This window comes from Mytilus galloprovincialis, chromosome 2 (genome assembly GCF_965363235.1).
Source record: "Mytilus galloprovincialis chromosome 2, xbMytGall1.hap1.1, whole genome shotgun sequence".
Classification (NCBI taxonomy): Eukaryota; Metazoa; Mollusca; class Bivalvia; order Mytilida; family Mytilidae; genus Mytilus; species Mytilus galloprovincialis.
Window position 1 is genome coordinate 3,111,263 of NC_134839.1, and position 23,809 is coordinate 3,135,071.

The 23,809-nt window shown below is 32.8% G+C and overlaps 1 protein-coding gene and 1 long non-coding RNA gene across 4 annotated transcripts; both read right to left on the reverse strand.

Moving 5' to 3' along the window:
* On the reverse strand, positions 1-9,836 carry LOC143062691 (uncharacterized). Of its 3 annotated transcripts, XR_012974811.1 has the most exons (5): positions 9,673-9,836; positions 6,249-6,485; positions 3,951-4,165; positions 2,493-2,823; positions 1-875 (listed from the first exon to the last, which is right to left on the reverse strand). It is a non-coding gene; the product is annotated as an uncharacterized LOC143062691 (long non-coding RNA). The 3 variants fall into 3 exon arrangements; XR_012974812.1 differs by lacking the exon at positions 2,493-2,823 and having other exon boundaries at positions 9,673-9,829; XR_012974810.1 differs by lacking the exon at positions 1-875 and having other exon boundaries at positions 1,619-2,823; positions 9,673-9,830.
* A 2,913-nt stretch (positions 9,837-12,749) lies between these two features.
* LOC143062690 (caspase-3-like) lies at positions 12,750-19,565 on the reverse strand. The gene is made up of 5 exons (XM_076234433.1): positions 19,436-19,565; positions 17,439-17,674; positions 14,811-15,031; positions 13,624-13,912; positions 12,750-13,091 (listed from the first exon to the last, which is right to left on the reverse strand). The coding sequence occupies exons 2-5, from the start codon at positions 17,662-17,664 to the stop codon at positions 12,832-12,834; spliced, it is 996 nt and encodes a 331-aa protein (XP_076090548.1). The 5' UTR covers positions 17,665-17,674; positions 19,436-19,565; the 3' UTR covers positions 12,750-12,831.
* Positions 19,566-23,809: the final 4,244 nt, after the last annotated feature.

The window sequence follows — 23,809 nt, forward strand, 5'->3', positions numbered from 1 at the left end:
TTAAGTGCATATTCATGTGCTTGTTGAAGAAATGTAAGAAGATTTTTAAAATCCCTTTGGACCACGTTATTTTGTATATATTTATTAAAAAAAACGTGTTCTTTTTAACTGATCAACCTCAAATCACTTTTACTTATTTTTTTATTGTTCAAATCAAATCAAATCAAATATTTTATTGTCGTATAAACTTTACAGTTTGTGACCAACATATACAGACATATTAAACATACACAATAAAAACAGCTTCAAAATTTATAACAACAACCAAGCTGTTAAGGGCATATGATACAGTTTTGATCCCGTATTCAAATTTTGTTGAAAATTTCCATATAGGCTATTTTTTCCCTTATTAAATCAAATATGTAATAAAAATATACCTTAATGTGCTACTTTTCGAGTAAAATGAGGTTGAAATTTCAGATATTTCCTCAAAATTCAGATTTGTGGACATATTTTTCCTTTCGATAGAAATATAGAACTTTTTTGTTATAAAATATAAACACAAGCTTTTTATTTTGATAAATTAATTGTAACTTCTGTTTTATATAAATGTTCTATAAATTTGTACATTTATTCAAGGATTTGTATTGTCTTACTATACAAATCCTTGATTTATTTTTACAAAAAAACCCTCATATTTATCAAACACCAATCAACTAAAATAGATCCGAACATTTTTTATTGATGAATTTGGTGTAATTGACATGCCGTTGATATATCCTGTTTAGGACGATTTGGAGCTTCACGTTGATGTTTCATTGAAGTATATTCGCAACTCCTTTTATTCACATCTGCATTGTTATATATTCTAATATGACGTACTTCTTTCGTCCAGGCAATAATTATCACGAATATAATGCCTACCCATGTTAAAACTACAATAAAGTATAGCTTCCATCAATTATTTCTTAAATCAATCAAGAAGGGTATCATTTATGGCTCAAATGAAATATTAACTCATGGAAAAAATAAAATACTGCATTTTTTCAAATATTGGCAGAAATACAATGCGCCTAAACATAGCATACACATAGAAAATGTTGTTTAACGTGCGTAACAAAGAGATAGACACATGTAAAAAAGAACACACTATTTTAAAGGATGTAGTAAGGTGAAATAAAAAAAGGCTAGAATTGAAAATTGATACTATAAGTCAGAAGAGTACGGACACCTATAAGAGTCACAATTGTTTTTATTTATCTCTTAATTACGAGAATACTATCGCGTAAGTACGAGAAAATTATCGTGTAATTACGAGAAAATTATTATGTAATTACGAGATAATCATTTTTTTTATCTCGTAATTACCAGAAAACTATCACGTAATTACGTGATAATCATCGCGTAATTACGAGATAAGATGTTTTTTTTTATCTCGTAATTACGCGATAAAACAACAATGATTATCGCGTAATTAAGGGATAGTTTTTCCATAATCATGCGAAAATTATCTCGTAATTACAAAACAAAAAATGGAAATCTCGTAAATACGCGATAATTATCTTGTAATTACGAGATAAAAATACTTCCTATCTCGTAATTACGCGATGATTATCTCGTAATAACAAGATAAAAAAACACTTCTTATCTCGTAATAATACGATAGTTTTCTCGTTATTACGAGATAGTTTTCACGCAATTACGCGATAATTATCTCGCAATTACGCGACACTTATCTCGTTATTACGCGATAATTAACTGAACCTGCTTGCACTTTTAAATTTTCTTCTTCCAATATAAAAAAGGAAATGTGGTATGATTGCCAATAAGACAATTCTTCACAAGAGACCAAAGATTCTTCAAATTATAAGCTAGCTACTGCTAATTTTATTCTTAATTAAGTGATATATTTTAAGCCATTGACGTTTATATATTTTTTATTTTATAAATCGGAACAAAATTAATAAAATGTCATCTACCTACTGCAATAAAAAGCATTGCCCTGAGGATCAGGCATGTGAAGTTTTATGTAAATGGTTTTGTAGTTCATCTTTGTAATACAGTTAGTGGTCATGGTTTCTTATTAAAGAAAACATCTGCAATCAAACAATGGATAAAACAACCAGGAGAAAACGCCCCGTTGAATTTTGGATTCTCTGATTGGAAGTTTCTTTTGGACAATTTTTGCAAAACATCATTTAGAACTTGGGTAAATTCTTTCGAATATATTTTGCCAGTATCAATATCTTCCCTTATTTATAAATACAATGTAAACTCTTTTTCATAGCTTATGCATTTTGATTTTGTGTGGATTACATGAACAGAACCTTTAATATGTTTGGGTACAATATGTTTATATACATTTGCTTTATGCACTATTAGAAGAAATGATAATAACAGCCTTAAATTTGTCACGTTCGAACAATACATAAGTTAAAAATATGCATTAATGTTTAGAGAAGATACAATATCGAAATGTTTCATATCCATTTTGTATGGATCTCCAATGTGTTCTTTGTCTATTAAAAAACAAGGATTTCATGCATACTTACTTGATAAGGAAGTAAACATCAGCAAAGTATCTGCAGGACATTCAATATCTATACTCTGATGTACCAATTGACGTGTGTTTGTGCATATTTCACCAGACATGTGCCCTGTGTCAAAATTATCACAAGGTTTTGTGTATGAAATGTCGGAATGTGCATTTTCAATTCTTGAAACATGCTTAATGTCGGCACTCTCCGTTCCTCGTCCATCTATATAACTATTCAGAACGTCATCAATAGTTTTGACTGGTTTCGGTCTTCTCTCTGTTATTGATACGTTATGACCTCTGTCCATTCAAAATTTAGCACCTACACTGGTCCTACCTCTGCATGCCTAAAAATGACATTCAGTAGAAACATGCACTTGAAATTCGACATGAATGAAAGAAGATATATGATAAACTTAATTTTACTGCAACTAGTTGTGTTTATTTTCTGAATATAGTAACACAGCTATATTTTGTGCAATATCAATTTCATCATGAAACACTTTCTCCACAATCAGGGGTCCATTAAAGGATGAAAATAAGTTTGACATGTATGTTACGATTTAAAAAGTTATCAATGTATTAATTTAAGTTGCAGTATAAAAACAATATTAGGTCAATGTCAAAAAAATATAAACTTTTTTGTACTCGGCGCAAAACTGGAGAAGGGCTCGGTAGAACCTCGCCCTTCCCCAGTTTCTCAGTCTTGTACAAAAAAGTTTATATTTTCATATATATATACAAAATTAGGTCAATGTCAGGAAAATATATATATATATATATATGAACAAGTCTAAATTGAAAACTACATTCAAACCTATGATTGCGTTGGATAAAAAACCGCAATTTTTATACGTGTGCATATAAAACAAATTTCGTTGAAGAAGGGTCTAAATACAGCACAAACAACATTTTCCAAAAGACCAAAAAAAGTGAAAAAGTATATTAAAACAAATATATGAGAACCAACATATCTGACAGTATAACAGTGTTTTTAAATGGACTTTTGGCCTTCGTTCCAAAACAAGAGATCTATTCAAAGAAGCCATTTCCTAGACCCAAATTTAGAAATGTTTTTTTCATTTGTTTGCCATGAGGTCGATTCCGGCATACTTAACTTATTATTGGTTTTGAGTGCCCACTTAAAATCGTTTGCCTGTTTAACTAATGCATTTTATTTATACATAGTGATATAACGACGGTTTCTTCCTTGACAGTATTTCCAAGGAGTTAATATTAATTTTTGAAGAAAAGAACTTGTTATGAATATAATTGTATGTGTTTTTTAAACAAATGTAACTAAATGCAAAACAGAAATGGTAAGAACAAGCGTCAGTAAATTATCTCTAACACAGAGTTGAGATGCAATTGGATAGACTCGGTGTTGGTATAAATAACTAGTATACCACTCCTAAAATGAAATTGTTTTGGACATATTTTGAATTAGTATGAAAACGGATCATTAGCTGCTTACCTGAATAAAGAAAAATTTAGGTTTATCTACAAGTTCTTCACAATTATTTTCGTCGAACATTTCTACGATTTCTCTAGTTTGGATCGGAATCCCATCCGTTCCAAAGATTACATGCTCTGTCATAGTGCTCTTGCCCTCCTGTATTTCTTCGCCATGTGCAGCAATTACACAAACGAAACAGTCAGATTTTTTGTGCATATCTTTCATTTCTGAAACTGAAATAATGACCCAAGATGCAGATTGAGACTATGTAATGAAAAAAAAACCAGTGTAAAATATAACAACTCTTTAACTTAAAAAAAAAATCAAGTGCTGTGAATTTACACAAATAACAAATATTAATTGAACGAGATTGTCGGTTACCGTGTTAGTAGTTCTTTTGTGCTTTCTGGTGTTATTGGTGATCAATCTTGTTATCGTGTCAGTGGTTTGGGTGATCTGAAATTTTGTTATCGTATTGGTTGTTGGTGTGACATGTTGTGCTATCTAGTATTGTTTGTGATTAATGTTATTATCGTGTTGGTAGTTGGTATAATCTGTTGTGCTATCTAGTATTGTTGGTGATTAATCTTGTTATCGTGTTGGTGGTTGGTGTGATATGTTGTGCTATCAATTTTTTTTTGGTGATTAATGTTGTTATCGTGTTAGTGGTTGGTGTGATCTGTTATGCTATCTAGTATTGTTGGTGATTAATTTTGCTATCGTTTTGGTGGTTGGTGTGACCTGTTGTGCTTTCTAGACAGTATTGTTTGTGATTAATGTTGTTATCGTGTTGGTAGTTGGTATGCTCTGTTGTGCTAACTAGTATTGTTTGTGATTAATCTGTTATCGTGTTGGTGGTTGGTGTGATCTGTTATGCTATTTAGTATTGTTGGTGATTAATGTTGTTATCGTGTTGGTGGTTGGTGTGACCTGTTGTGTTATCTAGTATAGTTTGTGATTAATCTTGTTATCGTTTTTGTGGTTGGTGTGATCTGTTGTGCTATTTAGTATTGTTTATGATTTATCTTGTTATCGTGTTGGTGATTAATCTTGTTATCGTGTTGGTGGTTGGTGTGATCTGTTGTGGTATCAAGTTTTTTTTTATTAATCTTGTAATCGTGTTGGTGGTTGGTGTGATTTGTTGTGCTATCTTGTATTGTTTGTGATTAATCTTGTTATCGTGTTGGTGGTTGGTGTGATCTGTTGTGCTATCTAGTATTATTGGTGATTAATGTTGTTATCGTGTTGGTAGTTGGTATAATCTGTTGTGCTATCTAGTATTGTTGGTGATTAATGTTGTTATCGTGTTGGTGGTTGGTGTGATCTGTTGTGCTTTCTAGTATTGTTTGTGAATAATGTTGTCATCGTTTTGGTGGTTGGTATGATCTGTTGTGCTTTTAAGTATTATTGGTGAATAATCTTGTTATCGTGTTTGTTATTTTGTGTGATCTGTTTTTGCTTTGCTTTCTAGTTTTATTGGTCATTAATGTTGTTATCGTGTTGGTAGTTGGTGTGATCTGTTCTGTTGTGCTTTCTAGTATAATTGGTGAATTATCTTATTATCTTGATGGTTATTTGGTGTGATATTTTTTGCTGTGCTTTATTGTTTTATTGGTGATTAATGGTGCAATCGTGTTGGTTATAGTTGTGATCTGTTTTGCTTTCTAGTATTATTGGTAATTAATCTTGTTGTCGTGTTGGTAGTTGGTATAATCTGTTGTGCTATCTAGTATTGTTTGTGATTAATCTTGTTATTGTGTTGGTTGTTGGGGGGATATGTTGTACTTTTTAGTATTGTTTGTATTAAATCTTGTTGTCGTGTTGGTAGTTTGTGTGATCTGGTGTGCCATCTAGTATAGTTTGTGATTAATCTTGTTTTTGTGTATGTGGTTGGAGGGATCTGTTGTGCTTTTTAGTATTGTTTGTGATTAATCTTGTTGTCGTGTTGGTTGTTAGTATGATCTGTTGTGCTATCTAGTGCCGTTTGTGATTAATCTTGTTATCATGTTTGTGGTTGGTGTCACCTGCTGTGCTTTCTAGTTTCATTGGGGATAAATCTTGTTATCGTGTTTTGATTGGGGTAATCTGTAATTTTGTTATCGTGTTGGTAGTTAGTGTGATCTGTTTTGATTTCTATTTTTATTGGTGATTTATGTTATTATCGTTCAGGGGGTTGGTGTGATCTGTTGTGCCTTCTGATATTTGTTGGTGATTAATGTTACTAGTACCCTAATGGTAAACACTGCCATAAGTTTCAATGTATTAAATGTTGTTGTCCTTGATCGTATAAAAGTTAAAAAATGCTTAAGTGTGTACCTTCTTTTGCTCTATTAGATATGTCAGATGATTTTAAATTTCTAATGAGGATGAACATCAAACTCAAGTTCCTTGAATATCTCCAACATGTGTTTAAAATCTTCATTATCTCCTGGTCTATTATTGAAACGAGATGTCGGGTCATATTCTTCATTGTGTATCAGTAGCGCAATTCCACGCCTTGCATGACTGAAATCATATGTACATTCTTTGTTCATCTTGTCCATCTAACACGTGCTACGAAAAAAAAGAAAAATGTTGGCATTCCAAGAAATCCTCGCTAAAAATTCCTGTGGACCTCCTACGGCACCAATTAGTAGTTAAAGGTTTGATTTCATTCAACAAATTAATTTATGACCTACATGTTCGTGTCGCTTAGAACACGGCCATATACCAAATGGTCAATATTAATCATCCATGTAATTTGCTCCATGGATATTTGCAGATATTCAACGGAGGCAATTTCTTGGCATGAAATTAGCTATGCAAACCTTTCTTTGTGAGTTTAAGATTTTTTTTTTAATCATTAAGTTTTGTTTTTGCTATGTTAAGGCTATGTATATAGAATCAACCACAGAGCATACAAAAGAGAAATTCTATGAAAATGTTAATTTGAACGCAAAAAAATAAATAATTAGTTATTCTTATAATCATTTTCAGAACTTTATTTCTGGTAAATATATGTTCAAGTAAACTAAACAAAAGAATTAAAACTCTTTATCATAGAAAAATAAAAATACCCAATAAAATTGAGAATGGAAATGCGGAATGTGCCAAAGAGACAACAACCCGACCATAGAGCAGACAACAGCAGAAGGTCACCAACAGGTCTTCAATGCAACGAGAAATTCTCGCACCCGGAGGCGTCCTTCAGCTGGCCCCTAAACAAATATATACTGGTCCAAGTTTGTATAGATGTTGCAGTAAAATGATAAAATTATCAAGGACACAATTTTGCCATAGCATACCGCCGTGTATACTTTGGATTATTTGCATTCGTTTCTATGGTTTTTCAAAGTTTAATGCAGGTGTATGATCATGATCTTGTCTATTTATTCATACACAAAATATACCAGTATTGAGCTATTATGAGATCCAAAGAATTTTTTAAATGAAATTGTTATCAAATGTACAAATCAATATACTAATGATCAATCTTAGTCGTAAGTTTTTGTATGAAATCGACCCCTGGCTTATAGTTTGATACGCCAGACGCGCGTTTCGTCTACATAAGACTCACCAGTGACGCTCGGATGAAAATATTTAGAAAGCCAAACAAGTAAAAAGTTGGAGCATTGAGGACCAAGATTCCAAAAAATTGTGCAAAATACCGCTATGGTAATCTTTACCTGTAACTTGGATAATAAATCCTTAGCATTTTGAATAATTCATACATTTGAAAACAGTAGATTATTTTTTTTATATATATAAAAATGAGCATATAATTGATGTTCATGTCAACACCGAAGTGCTGACTACTTGGCTGGTGTTTTGTTTTAACTCCAGTGTTCTATATTGTTTTTATTATATTTTTTATAGTCGATTTTCTTTTAATAATTTCCTTTTGGGTATTGTGTGTGTTTTTTTTAAATTATCGTTTTTGATTACCCTCGTGAAATCTTCTTATCTTATTTACTGTATCAAGGTTAATTTATCAATAAGACCTATCCTGATGGTTACTTAAATTACAAGGTCGACAAAAATATTTTTTTTATTGGTATGTATGCACGTATACAAACATGACTTGTGTGTATTGCTTTGGTCACATTGGACGTGATAAGAAATTACTGAATTTTTTACATTATTTAATTGATTAAAAAATTGGAGACCAAGAATAATTGTGAAATTTAGTCTACAGTTATAATCATCGGAACATATTATTACCTTCTGAAGGTTAAATATGCCTTCTATGACCCTGTACTCTGACCATTGACAAATTACTAAAAAACTGTACAAGATATGGAGAATCTAATGAATGGAAATGTTCTACATGACAAAATAAATGAAATGAAATAAAAGGCGTCTCAGTTCCAGCTTCCAAGGGGTCATCCTCAGTAAAAAACCTTAATAGAAATTAATAAATTACTTTGCTGAGCGCAGCTGGATACGACCTCAGATTTCCAACCCTGAAAAGTTGGGGCCAAAATGGACACAATTTCCACGCTTGATACAGGTCTGAATTTGGATTTTAACTAAATGTTTGACACATAATAGGTTTCTGACCCAGAATAACTGTAGTCCAAGAACTTCAAATTGGTTATATGATTTGAATTTATATTCAATTTTTTGCTTTTGTGCAATACAATATGCTGTTGCGAATTTTTCTCACCTCCACCTTTCCCTTATCCCCCGAAAAATTCTTTTCCTCAAGATATGGTCAGAATCTCAACTCAAATTAATCCATTTGAAATACACATCGTAAAAGTTTTCAAATATCAAATGACATACATAGTCATGGCTAAAATTAATATTAATTAAATAGTAACTGCAAAAAAAATAAAAAATTTGCGGTCGTATAAAAATAAATTGACAGCTAATCACTTCAAGACAATCATCATTTCGTAATACATAATTTACAAGCAGTGTAAGGGAGGTAATCAAACAGTGTTCATAAAATTGATTTGGATTACCTCCCTTTCACTGCTTTTAAATTTTCTAAAGTGTCCTTTAACCAGAAAAAAAAACATTGTTTTCCCCCTTTTTTGCCCCCAATTACTAAATGGTTTGAGCCATAACCCCCAAAAGTCAATCATAACCATTCCTTTTATTTGTAGTATGGAAACTTGTGGTATAATTTCAGATAGATTCATACACTTAAACACAATTTATTGACCGGAAACTACAAAAATGCTTATTTGGGCACCTTTTCTAAACAGTTGGGAGCATTACCCCCAAAATCAATCCCAACCTTCCTTTAGTGGTTATAAACCTTGTGTTAAAATTTTATTGATCCCTTATATTAAAGTTGTTATCCGGAAACCATCTGTCTTCGAACGACACTGACGACGACGACGACAAAGTGATACCAAAATACGACAAAGTTTTATTTTTATGTTTGCGGTCGTATAAAAACGATTGAGAAATCATTTCTAATTTGACATGTCAAGATGCATGACATGATATTAAGGGTATGTCTCTAGGGGAATTCACAACACACTGCCATTTGGGAATGCTTAATTCCATGTAAATAGTTGCAATCCTCAAAATTCTTTATTGTTTGGCATGTCCAGGTGAAATGGGTGATATATAGTAATAGTGGTCACCCGTATCAATACAGTTGAACATGTTCAAATATTTTTAAACGGCTGATCCCCACCGCTAAACCATAATATATGTTCTCGTTTGACATGTCCAGATGAATCGCATGACGAAAATCTGAGTTTTAGAAACAGCAATCTGTCACAACCATAAATGTATTGCTTACCGTGTTTAGCAAGAAAACAATCCTTATAATTTGGGAGATGGCCAAGGATATATGAAATATAAAGATGTTAAGTTGACATACATTTTTACTTGAATAACAAACATTTCATGTTATCTCTTATCTATCTCATTTCCGAGAAAACAGTACTCCTACTGAACCCACTTAAACGCACCAGTTTATATTATTTTCAGAAATTATATCATTAAGAATTCTCATTTCTGAGGGATGACATGTGAGACATATTGTGAGAGACAGAATAATGGCTAAATATGTTGAATACTGTGTGGTATTGGAAATGTGAAAGTAGAATAATGTGGCATCATCTTTTTGTTTTTTTTTTAATTTTCTTTTTTCATTATGTCAGCATATTATTTCGTTTTGATCAATGCGCTGGAGTTTTGTTTCATGAAAGGTTAATTATGGTGCACGTAATTATTTACTATATATATATGTACTAATATTGCGCAAGATCAAATCATTGTTCGATCTTACCAATAACTTAAGGTGACAGTTTAAATACCTTCCTATAAAGTGCATACGAACAGATTTTTTGAGGTGTACGAACGGTTTCAATATTAGTTGCTATTTTGCCGCAACTACATGATGTATTTGTTTTATTTTACATTAAACTAGTGGCAGATCCAGTACGTCTTTTCACAAAAAATCTTTAATGTAAAATTTATCGTAAGTCTAAAATATTCCTTAACCATTCAACTAAATATTTTTATCGTTAGATTCATTTTACACGGAAGTTTATTGGATCGTGATGTTGCACTGGTGTTAAACTCGATAATCGTAACTTAATAACGACGATCCCAATGTGGCGACGGCAGAAATAGGTAAAATCTTTTCAGTCACTTTTCTCAAATGTAGCCTGTTGTTGTCAGGAGTAACTCAGCTGTAAGGTTTCTCTATACTATTACCGTCATAGTGGAATATAACAAGTTCACAACGGTCCCTCTCGTATATAAGATATTGGATTCAACAAACCATAAGAGGCTTGAAAAGGGGTGAAAGGAAAAAAATAAAATACCAAAAGCTTCATGCTATATACCAAGCACAGCCTATCCAAAGGTTCAAATAAGTACAAGTCCCAAAGTTGCGTAATCTGTTTATTAGTGGCCATTTCACCATCTATTTTACAATCTCCAGTAATCGTTACTACTTCGGTTCCTACCACACCAAATGAGTAAACGAAATAATGTCTATTTTGTACCTACCGAAAATATCATATTCAAAACCCATAATATCCGAACACCTCTAAAAACGAACAGGAACAAAAGTTTATAATAAAACCATTGTTACAGGCCGAGCTTTTTTTTTTCCCGTTTTTCTGTTTTAGCTTTTTGTATTATGTATTATGCGTTTTTTGTTTTTTGTTTTTTTTAAAACACAATGACCTCTAAATCAGCAACGCTTATGCATTCGATCCACATAGCGATCATGCCCTAACTACGACCTCCAATTGAGTGACGATGAGACCAAGAGTGGCCGCGCTATCTTATACATTCGAGGTACCGAAAGGGGTGACTTGGAATAGAGGAATATTACAAGTTCACAACGGTCCCTCTCATATATACGCTATTGGATTCAACAAACCAACGATGTATAAACGGGTCGCATTGAAATGATTTGACATGACTGACTGGCTAAATACAAAACCTTATGCAATGTTCCAACCTCTTTATTCAACAACTATTACCATAAAACATATCCAATACTTATAAAAAAGAAGCTTTCCCATGTTAAAAGAAGACTTTATTACCCTTCTTTTGTTCAACACGATCATAACTAATTGAAACTGAAACTTACAAATGTATGGCGCAATACTGTGCAATGAAAGATTCTTCTTGAAATTTTTCAAAATTTGAAATATGAAAATTTTTGAAAAAAAACCTCTAAACCTCTTAAAAATTTGAACCCCTCAAACTTTTTGAATCCCCCCTTTTAGAAATTACCCCCACACTCAATCCTAGCATTTCTTTTTTCAGTATGGAACCTTGTAGTACAATTCCAGAGAGATCCATACTCTTAAGCACATGTTATTGTCTGTAAACTAGAAAAATACTTGTTTTTGGCTCGTTTGGCCCTTAATTCCAAAACTGATGGCACCATAACCCCAAAAATGAATCCAAACCTTCTACTTGTGGTAATTCAGAGCAACTGAAATATTTATACACAAGTAATTATCCTGAAAGTAGAAAAATGCTTGTTTGGACCCCTTTTGGGCACCTATTCTAAAATGGTTAAAACCTTCCCTTTGTGGTATTGAACCCTCTTGAAAATTTTTCATAGAGATCCATTCACTTAAACTAAAGTAATGGTCCGGAAACCAAATGTGTCTTCGGAAGACGACGTCGCAGACGCAGACGACAACATCATACCATTATACGATCCCAAAATTGTTTTTGCGGTCGTATAAAAATAGAGCACGTAAAAAGCGCATCATATACGTGAATTGAAAGAGCCATGACATTTGTCTTTTTTATATTTTATATGTGTTCCCGTATGTAAATTAAACTGTTCTTGACAGTTGTTAAATGATTTGTTGTATTCAAATTGTTTTTTAGAAATTTGGTATTCTTATTTCAAGAGCGCACGTGTGTTTAAATTCTTTCATCACGGTTTCCCCTCGGCTCGCACTTACGCTGTGCATTGGCCGGAGCTATAAAGAGGGTCTCATAGTTTAGGTCAATGCACACGCGGAAACATTGTCGAATTAGTATCTGGGAAGCCAATAATTCAATATTGTTACATTTATGAAGATTTTTAAAATAATGTAAAGGATTTTTAAAATCACGTTACCAGAGTAAAACTTACCCATTCAAGTATGTTTAACTTTTTTTGTAATTTTGAAGTTTTATATGACTTTAAGGTCAAGCTTTATTATTCATAAATTATTTATGTGATTTGAGAACATATGTCTATAATTTTCACTGCTGCCATTGCTAAAATATACATGTAATTCTAAATGCAGACAGATACAAAATTGCAAATCACGTAATAGTACAATGTAGTATGTAAGCTTAGTTCTAGTTGAAAATTAAAATCATGTCAAAGAATAAATTTATACGAGATCATTTCATGACTTCATGTCGAATCAACAAGAAATAATTTTATTTGAAACAAGTCATCCATATGAATATATTGGCGACAGTTCTATCTGTATTGCTTTTCCAGAAAGAGAACATCTCTTGACAAACAATGCGTAAAACAGCCAGGAGAAAATGCCCCGTACAATCGTGAAGTGGTATCAGAGGGTTTAAAGTTCTTTGTCGTCATTTCTTTTAAAGCACCATTTAGAATTTGTGTAAATTCTGTTGAACCTATTTTACCAGTCTCTATATGTTCCTTGATTTGACTGTAAAGACTAGTTAATAACCAGCCACCAGAAGAGGAGTTCCGAACAGCAAAATTATCTACAAAATTATGAATATTCTTATATATAATACAGGGAGCAACCAAACAATACAATGGAACAGAAATGATATAGTGACCTTAATAATAAAAATAAATTATTAGTGATACGTGTGCACAGACAAATGATTTTTCAATTCAAACACGTGCGCGATTTAATTAAAATATAGATCCCTGATTTCGTTATGCTCAAATGACGCGAGTTTCGATAAGAATTTTAATCAGATTCACTTACAGGTGTGCATCTACCTTTATAATATCTATATATGTGAAAGTTATGCCAGCGACGCAACATTTAGTTCAATGTTAAACAATTATTGTCCTTTGTGCCACTTGATTTAGTTTTAAAAGAGATTGACAGCACATATATTCCAATGAATTCTACAGATCAACAAACAACAATCTTTTTTAATATCAGACAAGTAAATGATAAACAAAGATCTGCCAAAGACACACAATTCCATAAAGAACAAAATCATGTAAAATTTAATAAAGTTTTTGGGAATTGAATCGTTATTCCCTGTATGTACTTACTTGACAAGGAGGCGAACATCAGTAACGTATCTTCAGGACATTCGACATCTGTGACCTGGTGAACTAGCTGTCGTCTGCTGAGATATGTGTCTGCAGTTGACATGTGTCTTGTATCCAGGTTATCCTTATTTGTTGATATGTAGTTGGCATCAACATTATCGGTTATTTTAGAGTCAACATGCATCTCCTCATCATCATCAACACCACCTGGCGGCTGTTTTCGTTCTGTTATTGTTAGTATATGCCCACTGTCCATTCCCAAAACGGTAGTATTACTAGTTCTACAAGCCTGAAATATATGTATAATGAAATCACAAATATGACAAACTTGAACATAGCTGTATCATATAATAAGCAACTTGAAGAAAACAAGACTACTAGCAGTTACTGACATGCCAGCTCTAGACCACAATCAAACAGATAAATGATTATGTCTTCATCAAAGGAAAATCAAGCGCAACCCCTCCCGCTGGCATGTCAGTATCTGCTAGTAATCTTTTGTTGATTTATGTATCTGTAGCATCCGGAGGGTTAGTTTTAGGTTCAGTTCAGTTCAGTTCAGTTTCTTGTATATTCCTCCATTAAATGTGGAGCACTACCCAAAGGGTATAGTTTGAGCAGTCACCAGACAGACAATCTAGAGATGTCCGAAGCACTACCCAGAAACAATCCTCTTCCGGTTAAATACAATGGCTAATTCAGACGTCTATTATCACTAGAAGAGCAATTGGCCGTTCCTGACTGCAGGAACGACCATCGAAGGTATATATCGGTCTTGAGATATACTCGGGATCACAACACATCAGATCATTGTCATTTTGCTTAGTTTCTTTTGTTACCTATTCTGACATCGGACTCGGACTTCTTTTGAACTGAGTTTTACTATATTGCAGTGTGTTTGTCTATTCTTCATTAGCTAGAGCAGGAGCCTCTGGCCTTTGCTAGTCCTTTGTGATTTTTGAAATTTAAAATAATTTATTTAATCTAGTGTGATGTCCATTTTCACTGAACTAGTACACATTTTGTTTAGGGCCAGCAGAAGCCCACATACGGGTGCGGGATTTTCTCGCTGTGTTGAAGACCCATCAGTGATCTTCGGCTGTTTTCTGTGTTTTAATAGTCGATCTGTTGTCTTTTAGACACGTTCCCAATTTCCATTCTCAATTTTATGTGATTTTGTAGCTTACCTGAATAAAGAAAAATTTCGGTTTATCTTTTAGTCCTTCACAGTAGTCTTCATTGAACATTTCTACAATGTCTCTCGTTTTTACACATTGTCCATCAGTGCCAACAATGACATGTTCTTTGATAATGACATTGTTTTTAGTTTCAATCTGCATTTCTTCTCCATGTGAAGCAATGACACAGACAAAACAATCCGATTTTTCATGAATTTTGGACTGTGAAACTGAAAATACAATAGTTGAAAAATTAAAGCTAATGATTGATGTCTCTCAACTTCTTAACCTATGACGTCAACAAATCTGGAATCCACCCGCGTATAGAGATATTCGTATTTTTTACTGACACATTTTTTCACGACTAAACATGTTAATAATACAATTGAAATGTTCCTCGAGAAATTATTTCCGTAAAATTTCAGATAAGATTATTAATACATATCGAGGTTTGCGTTTGATATCGTACGCGTGTAGCAATATCTAGAACTTTAACATCCTCTTTCATAGTTCTATCAACACCGTGTCTTTGGAACGAAATGACAATAATAAGAAATATCTGAAATTTTAAGATAGCATAACTACGAATTTCATCATTCGTAAAAGAACGTAACAGCAAATGTCAGTCGTCCAATCATCTGTATGGTAATAGACCTCTCTCAAAAAAAATATCAGAAATGTCTTATCAAATGAGACAGTCAATGGTATGGTCCGAGTACACATCGTTGTCCACGAATATAGTCCTTAGTGTGGACAGTGTGTTACTTGTCAATTTTTGTTATACCCCTTCCAAATTTATTTCTTCATGTTTTATGTCTCATATAGCAAGTTGGGGGATGAAATGACACTGTAAAAAAATTTGGGTCATAAATATTTAAGTAAAGTAGTGATTAGGTCCAGCTGAAAAAGGTAAAAAATTAGCACTTCGGAAGCTATCAAAAGATTTCAAGACCCCCTTAACATAAAATTGTCCATATTTTGAGTTAGAGCTGATGAAGTTTTCTATAATTTTGATATAATTTGTCCCAAAAGTAGTACAACACACTGTAAAAATATTATTGAGAAAGCGCAGGTGGGATTTTTTTTATTTTCATTTATTGTCTAAAAGAAATGCACTACGAAATAACTGTGTACTCGGACCGTATGCCAAAAAAACCCCCACTAAACAGTTAAGTCAAGAAAAATCAACCAATTCACAAAAAAACATCTCCAGGTGTGTAGGTATAGATCATTATTCATATCATGCAAACTAAATATCCATAGAATGAAAGGGGTATGGTAACTATAAAATCAATCTAACGATATTAGAGTAGATCTGATTCTTTACTTCCTTCCCGAGCGGGGCTGTAACCTGTACTTTTTAAAGAAAGTAAATATATATAGTTATATATAAGCGAAACATGCTATATATATGAACAATCAATTCATCCATTAGCAAAGCAATAATAGAATAAACCTGTAATTGACGACGATTTAAATGCATACAAAATTGCATATAAATCATATAACGTATAATACAAGGTAATACAAGGAAATTCATTGTAGAAACTAGATACGGACAAGAAATAAAATATCCTATAGGCAATAAAATTGGTAGGACTATTTAAAAAAAAATCGTATCATGGTAAAAGCGACGATATCAGTTTATTTTATACATATACACTTCCCATTCTTGTGTAGTAATACAGATATGCATATCTCGTTTGATACGATATGACAGAGCCTTTTCTTTCTACAATTCAAATATGTCATTTTTATTAACAGACATATATAAATGAATATAAAACAACAGAGATATTCGTCTGACTATAGCACTTCTTTTTTAAAACAGTGATTTTACCGTACTGATGTTAATTCTATGTTATTTTATATAATATTTGTCTTTCCCTGGTGAAGACTAAAACACTGCATGCGTTCAATGATAAAGTTTTCTTTACATTTTATTTTACATTTTAACTAATGAATTTGGTTTAAATGGTACACATTGCATGTTTTGCAGTTTTTTTTTTTAAATCTTGTTTTTTCCCAGACTCGAGATGATTTAAAGAGCCTCGAAAGCGATATAAAGTTGCAGACCTTTTGTGTTCTTTTTTATTTGTTTTTATAATTATCTATAATGTATTATTGAGGAATACTCTGTGTCACACAGTTCCACTTCATGAGTGCCTAATAGGCGGCCCGCTCCAGTCATGCTTCAGTGATTCCCTTTATAATCAAACAGTTTTTTCCCCAGAAAGGGGTAAGGCCAAGGGGGGCTGAAAATCCCTCTTCATCCGCCTCTGCGTGTAGTTTTAGCAAGTAGATGCTATAGGCTCCTGGGATTTCGATCTACTCTAGTACAAACTGACAAATGCATAAGGTTTCATGGACTCCTCTATTGATCCTTCGTGTATACAGTTGTAGTGGCGGAACCAGCCATTTTAAAAAGGGGGGGGGGGGGTTCCCAACCCAGGACAAAAAGGGGGGTTTCCAACTATATGTCCCCATTCAAATGCATTGATCGGTCAAAAAAAAAGGGGGGGTTCCAACCCCGACCCCCCCCCCCTTGGATCCGCCACTGCTACATACGAGTGAAAGGTGTACAACAGGGTTACCATTTGTATGTGATTCATCAACATATAAACATCTAATTCTTACCTGTTTGTATTGTGTCAAATATTTTTCTTCCAGTCAAATTTCTCTTAGCATCAACTTCAAAACCTAATTTTGTGAATATCTCCTGCATTCGGATAAAATCTCCACTATCCCCGGGCCTGTCTTTGTAACCAGAAAATTTGTCGAATACTTCATTGTGAATCAGCAGTGCTATTCCTCGTCTCTCGTTGTTGAAATCGTACGAGAAGCCTTTGTTTGACACATCCATTGGCACTGATCTACCACAAACGAAAACAAATTACTATTTTTAGAATCAGTCTTACTTTATGGCAATGAATTAAAATTTACGAACATGTTTATGGGAAATCAATAATCCATGTTTATCGTGCAGACGATTGAACACCTGGTTTAAATGCGTGCTAATGTAAACGCATATAAATTGTACATTTGATATTAGCATATTTATGTAAACAAACATGATTTGAGACGATTGAGGCGCTTTTAAATTTTATCAAAGTGAACGGTTACTGACGACACACAATATCCTCACAAGTCTTTACAGTACAATCATTCTAAAGAGCAGTCTAGTTGATGCACTATATAAAAAAAAATATTTGTTAAATTTCAGTTTAATAAATTGTTTAATTATTTTGAATTTGTCACAGACTTTATCTATATCGTTTAAAATGTATGGCAATATACCCCGGAGGCAAAAGACATTTGAATTGAATTAAATTTATAAACTTAGGCCAAATAAAATAGTATGTGTGGTTCCAGTTACATCTGAAAAAAGTATGGTTAGGTAGGTAGGGATATTTTTTTATTTTATGTTTTTTTTTTTACATTGAGTCTATGGGAGCAACATTCTGACTTTAACAGTGCTTAATTAATGAAAAATGACAATAAAATCATTACGGTGGGCTAATTTCAAGACGAAAAAGTAGGGAAGGTAGGGTCACTGGAACCACACATATATTTTTATTTGGCCTTACTGTGCATATTAGGTAATAAAAATTGTTCCGGCGTGACATTTGTTCCGCAGGAACAAATTTCATAGGAAATATGTTCCACCGGATTTTTTCTCGATCACAGAAAGTATGTTCTAGCACTGGAAAATTTGTTAATTTTTTGACCGAATGTGAAAGAACAATTATTATTTTCATAGATATCAATGAATGAGTTCCACTAAAACCTATTACAAAGAAATTAATTACCTTTATGCCTTTGATCAGTCACTTTATCCTTTTCAAACACAGGCACTCGTCTCAGAACACCCCCCTCCCCCCTTTATACCTTTAAACTCGCTTATGACATTTAAAAGCTCAGTATATTTGATAACTTGTTTAACCAGTGGAACATATTTCACAGCCAAAATAACTTATTTCATGCACCAGGTGAGGAACAAATCTCACAAACACCAGAACTTATTTCACCAGGTATGGAACAAATATCATAATCTTGGAAATTATTTCACTAGATAAGGAACAAATTTTCCCAACCCGAAACATATTTCACCAGGTAAAGTGTGGAATTTATAGAGATGGACCAAAATTATACAGAAATCATCTGTGAAAAAGTTCTCTTAGAACACATTTCCTGTGATATAAGTTCCACTGGAACTTTTCACAGGAACAAATTTTGGCTCACAATTGTATACCCCTTTTCCCACTTTTTCTTTATACTTGCACGACACTTTTCAAAATACAATTCAAAAATTTAATCAGTATGTCTAATATAGATATATATAGTATTTGGAGGTGGGGTGGCGGGTTGTATTTTCACCAGATTTTTTTAGTACTGCCATATGAATCAACGAATTTTCAAATTGTTTATTTGATTTTTCTCGTGACATTTTTGTTTTATTTTAAAGATATTGACGGAAACCATCTCCAATTCTGTAAAATTTTTTATGTATTTTGATTTATCAGTGAAACATAATAATATACAATATTAACTGTTCAAGGTATTCTACTGAAAAGATCGCGTATAGATCGTATACTTATTGCTATTGCTGATATCATGTTTGACAAAATTCTTACCTTCGTGTTTATAATTTGATTTGTAACAGGAAATACACATGTATACAGTCACGGTTGCGTTGTGTATTATGTGGATGACAACTTGTGTATGCTGACTAAGCTGCTTATGATTAACATGTATAGTAAATATCGCCTTGAGCTTGTAATCATGATTACGTTTGATATGACTCTTGAATGAACAAGTAAGATATGGGGATATCTTGTGCTCCGTGTTTCTCTCTCCCCCCTCCCCCCCCCCCGAGACTATTTAGTCAGGAACGTTTAAAATCTTTCCCGATAGCAAAAAGAATATATCGATCATAGGTTTAACTACCATTTTTATACCGCATGTTTACTGTTTTCTTGATTGGCTTGATTGACCAAATATTTATTCACTGGCGAAATTCATGTTAAAAAATCACCTAATAATAATTGATTTTAAATTAAAAGAAAATATCAAGGTGCGGATCAAATAATGATACAATGGAAGGTGTGAAACGAAAGAATCTCCAATCTCACTGGGGTAAATGTGATCTCCGTAACTGCAGTTACGTATATCCAAAGATGGCGGACGATGTTTCTGGTCAATTTTTCTTTTGTCAATTTTATAACAACAATGCATTATTCTTCGGTATTTCATGTCTGTTTTAACGAAATACTAAATTTGAAACTGAAATACTAAATGTTTTATTCATAATTCAACCGCTGAAATGGAGAAAACAGCCATCTAAAATATCGTGATGATATGGGTAACTGAAGTAAATAAATTGTCAATGATATACGTAACTGCAAAAATTGATATCCGTAACTGATTTTATTTCTACACAATTCAATCATGTTTGAACAGAAATAAATGTCTCCGGTTATTTAAAGTGTGACAAACATGAATAAAAATTGTTCTTCGAAGTCTTTAAAATTATAATGTGAAAATATTGATCAGGCTTCCAATTCTGTATTTCTATATAGTCAGCAGCATTAGATGAAATATTAAGAAAAATTGAGTACGGACCGTCTTTTAGCAAATGAAAAAATCTAAAACCTCTAACACACTAAACGAATTGATAACAACTGTATTCTTGATTTGGTACAAGCAGTACCTTATGTAGAAACTGGTGGATTAAACCTGGCATTATTATAGATAGCCAAGTCTCTCACTTGTATGAGAGTCGCTGACTCTCAGACTCACATAGAATTCCATTATATTAAAAACAATTATTGGGTAAAGCAAACGGTCAAAATATATCAATATATCACAGTCAACATTATTTTAACATCTGAATGCCTAGAAAACAAAATTTAAAACTATTTCAACAGAGAAACACAAAATGGCAGTTACGCACTTTAACAAAAGTACAAAATGACCATAGCACCGTAACAAAATAGCTGTCTGTATGAATACTGAGACACCCCAAAATAAATTATTTAAACAGTAACATAGAGTAAAGGTTAACAATATACAAAGACAAAACCAAATAGCACAATATCACGTACAGCTGATCATAATCAACAAGTACCTAACAACTACATTTCAAGACCGCCAAGAGTGACTGGGGATTGGAAATAATGGTCTCCATTGGACTACCTCCCCGAAAACTGTAGCAAAAGTGGGGCATCCGTTTTGCTGTGCGGTATGTACAAGTACGCATCCACGTCCGGTCAGAATGTGATCGTTTAATCAGAATAATAGGAAGATGTGGTACGAGTGTCAATGAGATAACTCTCTACATGAAACCAAATGACATAGAAATTAAAATTTATCAGGTCACCATTCGGCCTTTAACAGTGAGCAATGCCAATACCGCATAGTCTGCTTTTAAAGGCCCCGAAAAGACAAATGTAACACAAATTGAACAAGTCAACTTATGGCTTTATTTATGTACCAAAAAAAAAAAAAAAAATAGCAAATATGTAGCACAGCAACTCACGACCATCACTGAACTGCAGGCTCCCGTGACATGGGTCAGGCCTAGGCAAATACAGAATGTAGCGATGTTAGACATACATGTAAGATGGCATTAAACTCCCCTAACCTGGGACAGTGGTGTTACAGTACAACATAAGAGCAGACTAAAAAATCAGTTGAAAAGGCTTAACTCAACAGGCGGATACAAATAAAAATAGTTTACACAAACAAAGTGAACGTGGGAGGGTACTTGAGGGAATTTATGAGTTTTATTTCGGAAAAAAAATGATGATCATTACTATTAAATCGAGTATAATGAATGAAGCAGAAACGATGTAACTCAACAGTTACGGATGTCCTTCACTCAACGTTTATTACAGTTACGGATATCAGTCTACACAGTTACCCATATCTTCGCGATATTTTGAAATGATGATTTCTCCATTTAGCGATTGAACTATGAAAACATGCTTTGTATTTCAGTTTCAAACTTAGCAATACTTAAAATAAGACATGAAATACCGAAGAATAATACTGAATTATTACAGAATTGACAAAAGAAATATTGACCAGAAACTTCGTCCGCCATCTTTTGATATAGGTAACTGCAGTTACGGAGATCACATGTACCCCAGTGAATCTGGAAAATGGTTAGGCCATTTTTCTATTTACACCGGGGTTTTACTAGAGGGCCAGCAGAGTTCATCCAAAATTTCTGAAAAAAAATAAAGCGTTCTTTCCCGGATCACGAAAGTTAATTATTAATTCTCGAGTCCCGATAAGGGCCATCCCGAATTCCCGCGAAAATAAAGGCTCCCATCCCGATTCCCGCAAAAAAAAAAAAATCAAATACTGTTTGCAGATACAACAACGAATATGTAAAAATGAAATAAAATTATTAAAAAAGTTGACCGAGTAGTCTTTCAAATTTTTCTGTGTACATTACATATTATTGAGATCTAAGTGGACTGATAGATATTTCAAACTGGTCCGAGTTGTCAAAAATCTGGTCCGACTTTTTAAGGCTAGACTGAGTTGTTCTGGTCTGACTTGTCTTTAGGTTGTCACGTATTCATACCCACATCTTGAAAAGGTCCCTCCGTCCTTCTTACTAATATCCACGAAATCCACAGAATCACAACTTCGATCTTGTTTTTATAACTTTAGGTTCCAAGTTCAATATGTGTATATTTTTAAATTGCAATTATGATACTAAGATTGTGGTACATTCTGATTGATTGGTTGTTGGTTACTTAACGTCCAGTGGCAAGTATATTTCATGCATGTTCAGGACGATTGTGGCGTATTCTGAGTGCATTGCATAAAACTAAAACAACGATAAATAATAACAAAACATGCTTTAAATTGATGCAGCATTTTACTCAAAAATAATTGTAGTATTAAATCTAAATTGACCTAAACAGCTATGAAAGATCAACTACTATTTGCGCTAGAACCATTTAAACAGTTCAACTTTTCTAAAAACCCAGTTTTTCACAGATTCGTGTGTATTTAACTTTGAAATTCCAGAATCATTATGATGGATGTGTATATTTTTTTCCAACTGCATTTGATAAATTGTGGTAAATTTGAAGTGCATTAATTGCATGAAGTAAAAACAGTTTAATTTGCAATAACTATAAAGGCAAAATTAAAAATTGACTTTAACGACAATGTTAAGTGAAGAATACCGTTTTTATTTTATTTATAAAAGTATACATGTAAGGTTGTTTTAAAATGTGTTTTATATTCACTTGTGTATACTCATCGAAATTCCAATACTTTGAGGTTTCACCAATAATACTCCTATTTTCCGCTTTGAATGCATGGGCATTTGACTATAATTGTATGTTTTGGGTTTTTGTGTTTCGCCAATCAACAACAGTCTGACTTATCTGTAATTGATACTTGAACTTCTAAAGGAAAATGATGAAATAAGCAATTCAGAAAATAAATATTATATACCACCGTTACTGCTACTACTGAATCATCATGATCATATGATAAGGTGATATTAAAGATATCTATCTTGTCTTATCTTAAAAATATATTAACGATGTTCATTGCTTAATTTTTAATAGCCAGTGACACCTACCTTAGACTGTATTTGAAAATTGTCATAAAAATATCACTAAGATACAGAGAGTTAATAAATTTTAACAGGTTGGCATATATATATATATATATATATATATATATATATATATATATATATATATATATATATATATATATATATATATATATATATATATATATATATATATATATATTATATCAAGAAATATGTTATCAAAAAGATAACTTCTCTACTTCATTTTGACCTTTTTATCCGAATGCCACGTAACAGGGTTATAATCTTTAACCCGGTTGTTGACGTACAATTTTACCTCGTTGTGACCCTTTTATCCTTATATCACCACATCTGATAATAATATTCATTGTTTTATTACTCTGTTACTTCACCGCCTCAATTTCCAAGCCGTTTAGCC

Excerpts from the sequence above, each read along its gene's own strand:
- LOC143062690 (XM_076234433.1), bottom strand. The coding sequence starts at position 17,664 with ATGGATGTGTCAAACAAAGGCTTCTCGTACGATTTCAACAACGAGAGA. Across the intron at positions 15,032-17,438 it reads ATTTGACACAATACAAACAG|TTTCACAGTCCAAAATTCAT; the intron begins GTAAGAATTAGA and ends TTGTATTTTCAG. Across the intron at positions 13,092-13,623 it reads GATGTTCGCCTCCTTGTCAA|ATAATTTTGCTGTTCGGAAC; the intron begins GTAAGTACATAC and ends ATAATTTTGTAG.